The sequence below is a fragment of the Pongo pygmaeus genome, chromosome 15, assembly GCF_028885625.2.
Source record: "Pongo pygmaeus isolate AG05252 chromosome 15, NHGRI_mPonPyg2-v2.0_pri, whole genome shotgun sequence".
NCBI classification, from domain to species: domain Eukaryota; kingdom Metazoa; phylum Chordata; class Mammalia; order Primates; family Hominidae; genus Pongo; species Pongo pygmaeus.
Genome location: NC_072388.2, coordinates 89,649,942 through 89,662,157, shown reverse-complemented (window position 1 = coordinate 89,662,157; position 12,216 = coordinate 89,649,942). Strand labels below are relative to the sequence as shown.

At 47.0% G+C, this 12,216-nt stretch overlaps 1 protein-coding gene across 10 annotated transcripts in view; it reads left to right on the top strand.

Moving 5' to 3' along the window:
* The window catches only part of TTC7B (tetratricopeptide repeat domain 7B), a 292,264-nt gene that overhangs the window by 200,290 nt on the left and 79,758 nt on the right, over positions 1 to 12,216 (top strand). For all 10 annotated transcript variants that reach the window (XM_063651994.1, XM_063651990.1, XM_063651993.1 and 7 more), the window contains 2 exons: positions 1,458 to 1,574; positions 8,728 to 8,825. In XM_063651994.1, the coding sequence (XP_063508064.1) occupies positions 1,458 to 1,574; positions 8,728 to 8,825 (215 nt within the window). The remainder of the gene's footprint in view (positions 1 to 1,457; positions 1,575 to 8,727; positions 8,826 to 12,216) is intronic.

Below are 12,216 nucleotides of genomic sequence, written 5' to 3'. Positions count from 1 at the left end.
ATAAGGGGGTAAAACTTGAAGACTTACTTATTTAAGTGGGGTTTTGGCTGGGTTTGGGAAGAATTAAAGAAAGATGTGCATGAGTAGAAGCTAAAATTGGGGACGTGGCTTGTATAGCCATAGAGTTGTGCCAGAAAGGTAGCATTTGGCCTATGAATTACATTGGCAGAAGTAGAGGGTCCAATTGGATGAGATGGTGAAAGAAGAGTGGCTAGTTAGTGGAGTGCCTTAAACGATGAGATACACAATTTTGACTTATTATTACAGACAGTATAAGTAAGGGATAATTGTAGTTTCTTGAGGTGGGAACAAAAATGATTTTTGGGGGCTGGGAGCGGTGGCTCACGCCTATAATCCCAGCACTTTGGGAGGATCACGAGGTCAGGAGCTCAAGACCAGCCTGGCCAACATGGTGAAACCCCACCTCTACTAAAAATACAAAAATTAGCCGGATGTGGTGGCAGATGCCTGTAATCCCAGCTACTCAGGAGGCTGAGGCAGGAGAATCACTTGAACCTAGGAGGCAGAGGTTGCAGTGAGCCAAGACCGTGCCACTGCACTCTAGCCTGGGTGACAGAGCAAGACTCCGTCTTGGGGAAAAGAATGATTTTTGGAGATCTTTATAATAAGATGTGTGAGAGCGGGTAAGTCAGGGGACAGGAAGAACACCAGGCTCATACTGGGACTTTTACTAGGATAGTGGTGACAAGTCCAGGGGCCAGGAGAACTGATGTCTACAGGCACCTAGGCTGATGTCGGCAGAGAAACATAAGTAGAATCTGGAAATGGCATTACCCTGAGGGGCCACGAAAGAGAGAACATTCTGAGCTTAGTGCCCAGAAGGTCTAGATGGAGGGTGGAGCAGTTGATTGTAACAAAAATACGGAAGAGAGACCTAGGTGATTGCGGAACAACCCCTAGGCCCTCAGTAGCAGGAATAGGAAGACACAGGAGCTGAGGGCCTATGCCAGAGGCTGCCCTTCTTCATGGGACTTCCGTTCAGGCTTTCAAAGCTCACAGGATGGTGAGCATCATTGTGGAGGGTTATCTGTAGATATTTATATCAACTGAGTCATATCTCCTGTGTAATTCTGTAAATAAACCAAGATTCGCTTTTAATGAGTTTTTGAGGTTTCACAAATAAATTGGTTTGGTTCTAAAAAGCATGCTTTTAATAAATTACCTGTGTTCTGAATAAAATTGGCCACTCTAATGCTTTCAGCCTGACCACAAATAGTCACATTGTGCTTGCATTTGCGTTAGTGGTGAGACTTATGCAAAGCAACATCTTGAGCCAGGAGTTCTGGAATCCCGCTTTCCTTGGACCACACATGTGGATGTTCCCTTTCTGAAATGAGTACAGTTGCTTCTGGGTCTAAGCCCACCACTTGTCTTGTTGGGATGGGGACTCTGTGGCTTGAGCCGTGGTGTTTTCTCCCTTTGTCTCCCCACTGCAGACTACTGTTTTCCAAAGTGAAGTTGCAGTCACTCTGCCGAGGCCCGGACGAGGCACTGCTGACTTGTAAGCACATGCTGCAGATATGGAAATCCTGCTACAACCTCACCAACCCCAGGTAAGAGGCCAGCAGGGCCTGTTTTGCGTGGCTTTTGCATGGGCCCCTGCCTATTAGTGCCTTCTCTGATTGGCATTTAGCAGGCAGGCATTAACTCTGTCACCCCTGTGCACCTCCAGGCCCCCACAAGTGGCAGATGATAGCAGTGGAGCTTCACACTCCATGTTTAAGGGGCTGTTTTCCCGGTGGCTGATGAAGCCTCCAGATCCTGGGTTTCTTTTGCTTTCGTAGTGACCCACTGGACTCAGTTCACAATGGATCTCTATCCGGTTTCTCTCTAACACCCGTTTACCTAACTCCTTTGACAAGTCTTATCTTTCTGGTAATTTATGTATAGACCAGTCACGTATGTGTTCCAGATGGGGTTTCTGCAGTAATATTTAAAAGACCTGCACAGACAACAGGCCGCATGCTACGAAGAAGAGAAGTGGCTATTGGCATAAAATATCACTGTGAAAAAGTTAAAATCATGATGCATACAACTATCAAACACATGTCAAAGATTTTATTTATCTTATTAACTAATGCAGGAACCAGGAAAATGTTAAGACCTATTCACAGAAGAGTTTGAAGAACAGATACTCATAGGCAGGAATGCTGAAATGATTTGCAAGTAGATACAAAAACAACATCCTATAAGATGATGAAAGATATCGTTTGGGGTTCTTTACTACAGGGTGACATCAGTTGTCTCTCCCCCAAACAAAATTCACTTGCTTTATTATCAGTTTTCTGCGGGTTAATTTCTACCCCTACAGAGCTATAAAGTAGCTTAGTCAATGGGAAGTGAGTCAACGGTGCCTGCCCTTTAGAGTCAGATAACCCAGGGAAGGTCTGCTGGTCAACCCCCAGCATTCCACAGACAGACACCCACCTATTTGCCCATTTCCAAGTCTTGCACAGTTTTCCCTTGCATGTGTCTAGATTACTAAGTGGAGGAAGTCATTTGATGAGAAGGGATGTAATGATTCAAGTGAATTCACACAACTGCTCCTATACTCAGAGTATTTTTTACCTTCCTAGCAAGGTGTCTGGGCGGCTGATATCATGCTTTTAAGAGTCCGGGGCCTAAAAATATGTCACCTAAAATGTAAATGAGTACTAAGGGTGAGGCGGGCAGTGAGCTGGTGGCCGTGGTCTGCAGAGACCAGCAGGGAGGGAGGGCTACGGAGGCAGCAGAACAGAGATGGGGTTCTCTGTGAGATTTTGTTTTACAAATGTTTCTGCAGTTTAAAAAAAAAATGTTCAAAGTCAGGGCCCTGTTAAGGGGATGGACCCCCTGGAAACTGATAGACAGACCTGTGACCCCAGGCCCTGTGGGCAGTGCACCTGGAAGGAAGAGAGCTCTGCCTGGAAAGCCATGTGCTGTCCAGCTCCTGCCCCGCCCACCCCCAGGCAGCCCCAGCCCCCACCTCCCCCCCAGCTGGAAGTCCCCTTCCCAAGCACAGGAACGGCGGCGTGGCGCTGTGCTGCTGGGCGCACCCGCCCTTCACTTGGTGAAAGGTAATCATGAGACTGGCCTCTTCCCTTTTGTGGATATGTTCTCAAAATAAAGATCATTTTAATTTTTTTAAAATTCTACATTTCTAAGTCTGGAAGCAAAAATAGAAACTGTCCATATTTATCTCCCCCGAAAGCCCCCACTCCTGGCCTATGAAATCTTCAGGATTTGGGGGAGTCTGCCTCCGAACCAGCTAGCAGGAGATGCTGCCCAGGCAGGTTGCCTCGGCGCTGGAGCGCGTTCCTTTGCCTGTACCCCCTTTAGAAATGAAAAAATAAACCCATCAGCTTCGTGTTGCCAATTTCCCCTCAGTTCCCCACACCTCTCCCACCTCCCCACATTCCCTCCCACTTAGCAACCAAGAATATTGAATGTGAGGAGAAAAAAATAGCAGAATTGGAAAGCTTTTTAAAAATACTTAACCAAATGCCTGGGCTGTGTCCATACTTCCTCTGTTTCCTGAAGGTTCCTTCAGGGCCAGAGTGGGGAGGACCCTGGCTCCAGGCAGTGTCTGGTGGGGACTGGCGGATGGGGTGGGCGGTAGAGGCCCCACTGGTCACTCAGAATTCCCCCTCCAGCTCCCCGCAAAGCCTTGAGGGAGGGGTGGTGAATTGAGCAGCCCTTATTAAGGAGTGTCCTGTCTGGTTTTTTAACTTGATTTTCTCTGGGATAGAAATAAATGTTTCTCCTGTAGCCCTTATCATTATGTAAATGTAGTCATCCCGGCCAGCCTGCTCGGTAAGAGGTGACCCTGGCAACAGCATAAAGCCTGAAGGAAGGGCTGTGTCTTTCAGAGGACAGCACACCTTGCAACACTCCGGAGTGGGGCCGCAGCGGCTCCAGCAGCCTAGAGGCTGCGATCAGGGCATACAGTGTTTTAGAGGAGGGTGGAACCACATGAATAAGCGCCTAAGAATCACGCCTTCTTTAAAATAAAATGAAAACTGAACAGAAAGCATTTTGGCAGGCAGCATTTGGCTTCTCCCCGGAGCTGGTCTGTGCTGACTTCCCGGCTTCCTTGCTTCTGAGCATGCTGGGTTGTAATGGGCCCCCTGCTCTATCTGCCAGTTTCCCAGTCTTCCCACCCCCTTCCAGATCCACCCCAGGCTCTGCACAGGCCTCCAGGGCAGTGAGATGAGGAAGACGTGGGCAGTAGCAGGGAGTGAGTGGCCAAATTGAGAATAGACCCTAGCTTCATATTCTCAGCAACCCGTTCCCTCTTCTCGATTTTTGCTTAAAGGGGGAAAAAATTATACTGAGCTAGTCACTAAACTGAGCGTTGGAAAACTTGCAAATAGTGTTCCACCTGCAGTTGGAGATGCGTCTCTTGCTGTGAGCAAAATGGTGGGTGGCATTCTCTTACATTTGGCGAGGTGTTTGTCATTTCAGAAGCCTGGATTCTATTTCTCTCGGTCTGCAGTTTTGCTTGCATTTAGGATAGAAATCTGTCTCATGCTTCGCCTCGTCTCTCTGGGTGAAGTGTAAGGCTCCCTCAGTCCTTGTGCATATTGACCCAGCCACTCAAGACAGTGTGAATTCTGACCAGAATCTCACCAGAAGGTCCCAGCAGGCTCCCTGAACTGAATCTCACAGCATTTCAGCCAGGGATGGTAATAACCACGTTTATTGAAACTTCTCCATGCCAGCACTGTACTAGCCACTGATGTGTTATCTTCAATCCCTACGTTAGCCTTGCAAGATAGCTACCATTACTTCCATTTTACAGAAAATAAAATTGAAGCTAAAAGTGGCTAAATAACTTGCCCGAGTTTTTCCCATTGAATATGTAGCAGAACAGTGATTCAGCCCCAGGCCTAACATCAAAGCTCTCTCCACACAGGCATGCTGCTTCTCTTGAGCTGACAACCAGTTTCTTTTCATTTTTTATTGTTAACCACTTCTTTCCCCCTCTTGTCACTGCTACTAGACCCATCTCCATCATGTACCCAAGAGGTGACATCTCCAGGTGATTCAAAGTCCTGTTTCAGTTACTTGCTAACAAACAGCATTTAAACACACACATACCCACATTCACATTTTTTTGCTGTAACCTCAGTTAGGAGTCAGAGATCCCATTTCATCCTTACAGTCACCAGCATTTGGGTGGAGCTTTTCTTTTTATAAAGCTTGTCCTCATTCCATCTTTGAAGCAGCTCCATAAAATGGGCCAAGGTCATGTGATCTCATACCCATTTTACTGATGAGACAATTGAGGCTTCGGGATATTGGGAACTTACCTTGACTCTTATCATCCAGGCCTAAGAGACCTGAAGAAAAACAGAAGTTCCTCTCCCATCTGCCCCTGCTCTGGTTTCCTAGCCGAGGCCCTTCTTTTAGGTGCAATATTTACTGTGCGCCAGGCACTATTCCAGGAGCTGGGAAGAGGCTCAGCTGAGACAAGAGCTCCAGGGTTCTGACTCCAAGCCCACCCCACCGCCACCAAGCCTCTTGTGTTTAACCTCCGTGGAAGACAGAGGATTTCCAAGAGAGGCTTCTAATAGCCAGTATAACTTTAACTCTCATGACAATTCAGTGATAATAGGGAATAGAAGTCCCTGCATGTGCGCATCTACCCATGTGGGCATCTCCCGCTTACATACCATGGATTTGGGGTCCTTCCAGTTTCCTATCCCTCTACTACAACACTCACAAGGGATGGTTTTCTCTCCCTTCCTGCCTCCCTCCTTGGGAAGTGCTCCTGGCAGCCTAAGGGCCCGGCAGAGAAGAGGTGAGGTGACTGGGCTATGAGGAGGAAATGGGTGGTTCACAGAACCTGAGCAGATGTGTCCGAGAGGGAGAGAGGAAGGTGACTTTCCAGCTTGCCTGAGAGACTGGCCAGAGTGAGCAAGTTAGGGAGACTCAGGGTTGCTCAAGGCCTCTCCTTGCCCCTTGTCCTGTATTCTAGGAGTCAAATGTAAACCTTGATTGGTAAAGACTCTATACCATGTAAATGAAGAACTAAAAATTGCTTCAAGCATCCAGTAAAATTCTCAATCGGTCACAAATACCTAATTATTTTTAATTTTTTTTTTTTTTGAGACAGTCTCACTCTGTCGCCCAGGCTGGAGTGCCGTGGCATAATCATAGCTCACTGCAGTCTGTCTCCCAGGCTCAAGCCATCCTCTTGCCTCTCAGATAGCTGGGGTCACAGGTACATGCCACCAAGCCTGGCTTATTTTTTTATTTTTAATAAAGATGAAGTCTTGCTATGTTGCCCAGGCTGATCTTGAACTCCTGAGATCAAGCTATCCTCCTGCCTCAGCCTCCCAAAGGGCTGAGATGACAGGCATGAACCATTGTGCCCAGCCCTAATTATTTTTAGAGAGAAAACATTGAATGTGGAAACAGAAGCATCTCTATGTTGAATAGTTGATTGTTGCGTACACACTGTTTTCAAAAGGAGCTAAGGCAGACACACTAAGGATGTAACTGAACACTGTTTCCCAGCTGGTGGAGGGAACGTGGATCCTGTGCCATTGTCAGGGGGTGAGGTTCAAAATTCAGATGATGGTTTGTTTGGGGTTTCTAACATTTTAACTCAGCTTCCCCATACCTCCTGCAATTGCACCGGAAGCCTAGGGATAAGGTGGCTGCAGGGATTGGCTGGCCATATTAGCCTCAGATGTGTGTTGTAGGCATGTGGTTTTAATTACACCTGGCGTGTACCTAGAAGTTGTAAGTCTTCAGAATGCTCCATCTATGTGACCTTATGTCATCCTCACACAGTTCTGTGTAGGACAACAATCCTTATCTTCACCTGATCAGGGAAGTCAGTGAGGCACAGGGAAAGCTGCCTTGCCCAAAGTGACCTCCTCGTTAGTGACAGCACCAAAACGTGGTGAGATGGGAGGCTCGTTAGTGACATCATCAAAACGTGGTGAGATGGGAAGCCTGGAAGATGAGAATGTCTGAAACAAACCTCAGATTTGGACCACCAGAAACCCAGGCAAATCCTTCCTTTGCAATGCTGATACCTCATCATGTGTCTTGGAATCCCCAAGGTGGTGAATAATATGCCATTGTTTCACCGTATTTTGAGATAAATCTTCTGGAAAAGCTCCTAAGTGGAGAGCCATTGCAATATTCAGATAATTTGTACTTAGTAGTATTTATGTGAAAAATGCTACCTGGACAGACCCGTGCCAGAAATATTCAGTCAGTGTTGTGATGAGTGAAAATTTGCATGTACTTTTATGTTGTCTTCTGTTCACAGACATGTATTGTGTCTCAGTTATGGAAACAATTAAAAGAGCAGTTTCCAAAAAACATGTCTGGGATGATGTAATAAGTATAGGCTGACAAATAGTCTGTCCTGAAGGAAGTTTTCTTCTGCTTCCTGTGGATTTCTGTAATGTAGTTAGAGAAATCGCTGGACGTGGAAATTGCAGCCTGTAAACTGTATTAAGTTTCATGCCAAATCTTGTTTGTACTGCTTTAGCAACAGCTGCATAAAGGAAGGAAATTGTGTCCCTTTATTGTAGAATCTGAACTTCTTCACAACAAAACATCACTCTTAAAGCCCCCAGATTGGAAAAGAAAATAGATTCAAAGAAAACCATTGAAGATTCAAACCTCAAGAGACAGATGTGATTCTTTTTGGAGCTGCTTTGATAGGATATCATGATACAGGAAAAAAAGCAATAGTGTTTACCTACAAGCTTCCTAGAATTTAAAAAAGAAATCCATGTTAGATGAGATCCCTTAACTGTTTCTCTCCCAGTTAGGCCCACTGTGGTTTCCCGTGTGGCATTACCGGGTGAACAGTGCCAAGCCTGTTTTATAGGCACAAGCTAGAGAGGGGACTCAGTAGAGATGGGCTTGGCAGTGCAGGAAGCTTGTAGGAGTGGTGGTATGGAGGCTGCCACCAAAACCCTGCCATGTTCTCTCCCAGTCCCTGCGTGTCCCTATCAGCCAGCTTTCTCCAGCTTAGGAACACTAGACAGGGCTCGTACACCGGCAGGAAAGTTAACCACACGATGTAGCACAAAGTCCTACATTCTGGGGACCCCCTACATTCTGGGGACCCCAGAATGAGTGCATGACTGTAATCACACTCGGAAAAGGGGGTCAGGGGTTCTTGAATCCAGCAGCTGCACCTTAGAACCATCTGAGGAGCTGTGAAAAATGTCGATCAGCCCAGGAGTTTTGATTTGTTCGGTCCACAGTGGGACCTAGGCGTCTGTTGTTTAGAGATGTCCTGGGTGATTTTCCCATGCAGCCTGGGTTTTAGAAGCACAGGTGTGGAGCATTGGTTCATGAAGACAATTCTTCATGGATGGCGTATTCATGGACTTACTTGCTAAGACTTCACTTTCTAAGGTTGCTAATGCCAATCAGTTTCCCCTTGTAAGGTGGATGGAAAACGAAGCTTGAAGTTTTCATTTTTGTGTCTTCTAATGACATAAAAGAGGCCAAAATTAGCCAGGGTCTGTGGGTGTGGTTTATGCCCTGTTTGTGATAGTGAACACTGAAAGGAATCCCAGCCCAGGCCGAGCCAGGAAGCAGGATGCCTCCTTCATAAGAAAGATGCTGAAGAACGTAAAAAATGCACAGAAGGTATTCATTGGCCTTCAGGAGTCAGTATTGGTTGCCTCTCTTTCCTTCCCTCCTCCCACCTTGCAGGTGACTGACATTTGTAGCTGTGTTTTGCAGTGATTCTGGACGTGGGAGCAGCCTCTTAGATAGAACCATTGCTGACAGACGACAGCTTAATACAATTACTTTGCCAGACTTCAGCGATCCCGAGACAGGTGAGAATAAAAAGCCAGAGGGGACGAAATGGTGTCATGGAGAATGTGGGGGCCTGGGACCAAGTGACATGGGATGAGACTGATCGGGTTTGGGTTGGAAAAATTTCTCGCACAAATAGCTTAAACACTCAACCGAGGTGCATTGCTCCAATGTCTTTCTCAAGTGTTTCTTCACAGGGGGGACAAATCTATTTCCCCCTTTGCTCTTGGAACTTAAAATTTGAAACTAAAATGAGGTGGTTTCTGTCCCCATCAGGTTTCCCCTCTGCTTCCCTGTGTCTCCCTCTCTCTTTGGGTTTCAGACCTTGCTGAAAGCAAAGTTCACTTTCTAATCAGTTGCACATATAAACACACATACACCCAGCACAAGGCCCCATAGGGTGGCAGGTGGGTTCCACTGTCCCCATGCGGGGGCCCGAGGCACTTTCTGCCTATAAGCAAATCTGCACACCTCATTGTGTGTGTGTTCCACATTTGCCTAAGTACAGGGGAGTGAGTCCACCTGCGTAGACCCCACAGCGGTGACACAGGTGAAGTGTCCCTTACCCAAAATGCCCGGGACCAGAAGTATGTTGGATTTGGGAATATTTGCATAAACATAATGAGATATCCTGGGATTGGACCCAAGTCTAAACATAAAGTCCATTTCTGTTTCATATACACCTATACACAGAGCCTAAATTTAGGCAATTTTATACAATATTTTAAATAATTTTGTTCATGAGACAAAAGTTTTGACTGCATTTTGACTGCGGCCCATCACATGAAGTCAGGTGTGGAATTTTCCACTTGTGTTGTATCAACACTCAGAAATTTCTCGATTTTAGAGCATTTCAGATTTTGGGTTTTCAGATTAGGGATGCTCAACCCGTACCAACGATTCAGTGGTAATCTGGGTGACTCGACAGACCCACAAAACATATAAATTTGCTCTTCCTTGAGCCTCAAACATCATTCTAGAGCATCATTTGGAACCTGCTCCTGTTCCTTCTCCCCCACCCACAGGGGACCGTGTACCGCTTAATCTCTATCTGGGTATGCCTGGTCTTTTATGGGCTGGCTGCATGAGAGGGACCACGAGGTTATTTTCTTGTCCTTGTGCCACATCCCAGCTCTGCCAGAACCTTTCCAAAGAAAGCCCGAGAGCAGCTCTGAGTCTTGCACTGCCAGGGCTTGTCCCCTGGAAAAACCTATCCAGGTGGGCTAAGAGGGATAGGGCCTTTGGGAGCCAGATGTGATGTTCAAGCCAGGCCCACCCCAACAGCTGCCTTGCAGACTGCATTTCTGCCCTAGGCTCCCTTGTACCAAATTTAAAGTCAGCTTGAGAAATCAGATCCAAAGGTCCTGCGGCTCCTGGGTCAAAAGATTTTTGGGCACTGGAAGCGGCACAAATCGTAAATTGGTGCAGTTTAATCTGGCTTGCAGCTGCTGCTTAAGATGTGGACTGAGCCATGGAGAAACTCACCCCCTGGAGTGGCCTGACCACTCTCCGGACAGGTCAGCAGTCATTGGTGGGCTTAGACTGCACACCAGGCAGAGACCCTGGCTGGAATAGCACAGCAGAGTTCTGCATCATCCCAGCTCCTGCCGAGGGACTTGTTTAGGCCCCGTCATTGTAGGAAAGAGGTCAGGCTGTCAGGACTAGCCACTGCAAGGTGAGGCTCGGACATTGGGAAGAGGAGGAAGTGAAACTCACTATAGCACCAGCAGCAATTTCGGCTGATTCAAAACAGCTGCTGTGGCTACCCAGCACCGTCTCCCCGCTTTTCTCCCTCCTAAGTATCCTGTGAGAACAGCCACACTAAATTCAGACCCCCTTTCCTTCCAGCTGGCCTGGACCTTAATTTCCCTGGAGGTCCCAAGACTTTAATGCCACATCACATTGAGAACAGATAGTGTCAGAAAATAAATGAGGTCCTTGTTATTCATTCTTCCCGTTGCCCGTTGGGACATTTTCCCTAGAGTGCTCGAGAGTCTCCCTCTTCAGATGCAGCTTTCTCAGATGCCATGGTGTTTAGGGAAGATGTGCCTGTGTGACACAGTCTGGGGTGTCACTGCCCTGGGTTGGGCCTGGCCCCAGGTCTTCCTCCTCCCCCTCTGCTTAGTGGTACTGATGCAGCCGGTCTCTCGGGTGGGCCACCATTCACTTCCGGAGAGCCTAGGTGTTTGGAGTCAGGACCGCCGGCTCCTGTGCCCTTCCTCAACAACAGGGGGGAAGCCACAGCCTCCCAGGCACTGCCACAGACTGTTTCATTGTTGAGTCATCCACGAGAGTCCCTCTGAGACTCCTGCCACCAGCCCTACACCACCCCCGACCCAACCAGGCAGCTGCAAAATACTGATTTGCACGCCAACAATTTAACCAAGAGACCAGGGAATCAGAAAAATGGAAGGCCATTTTAGGAGGCCTTGTCATATTTGTAAACGAGGGTAAAACATTCTGAAATGACAGTGTAAATCAAAGAAACTTACACATTGGGAAGGCTTGCCTAAAAATGGAGAAAAATGCCTCCACCTTGATTAATAAAGCCCAGTTGCATATGGTTCAGCTCGTGGTACAGTCACAGAAGGGGCAGACGCTGTCATTCACACACCTGTGTGGAGAGCCCGCCTTGCGAACCACCCACAGATTATTTCCCTCACCTTGATTTGATTTGAAGAGGAAATACATTTACATAATTCGAAAGCTAAAAACTAATTCACAAGGTGCTGTAGAGAAGTTTGGCTTCCATCCCTGCCCATCCATCTTATTTGTTCCTAAAAATAACTGTATTTATTAGCTTTTTGTTTACCCTTCCAGTATTTTTTCATGCAAACAAGCATATATATCATTTCTTCTGCCCCTTTACATAGACGACCACACACTATATATGCTTTTGAGCATCTGCCATTTTGCACTTCACAGCGTATCTGAAGATGCCTCCATATCCATCTGTGGAGAATTTCCTTATTCTTTTTTACAGCCATATAGTATTCCATGACACATGGATTTTACATTCTGGATTCTTATCCATCCAGCATGACCACAGTCATTTTTCCTCCCTTTGCCTTTGAACAGTTTTCAGTTCATGTGCTAAAAGAGCCTGGCTAATTTTGAATAGCCACTGCGGCACTGCTCATCTAGAAAAGCAACTGGGCTATAGAGGCAAAGAGAAAAGGAACTTATCCGAGGTCAGAATGGTTCCCAGTGAAACAGAAGTGACCCTGAGATCAAATGTGGCCTGGGAGAACCCAGCCCTGGCCGGTGGCAGCTTATCAGCGTCATGCCTGACACTTAACTGCTTTTCTAAATCCCCTTTAAAGGGCACAGGCGTCCGACACAAGCAGAGCCCTGCAGTGTTAGCATCCATGAGGGTGCACAGCCACAGCCACAGTGAACTTCCACTGTCAA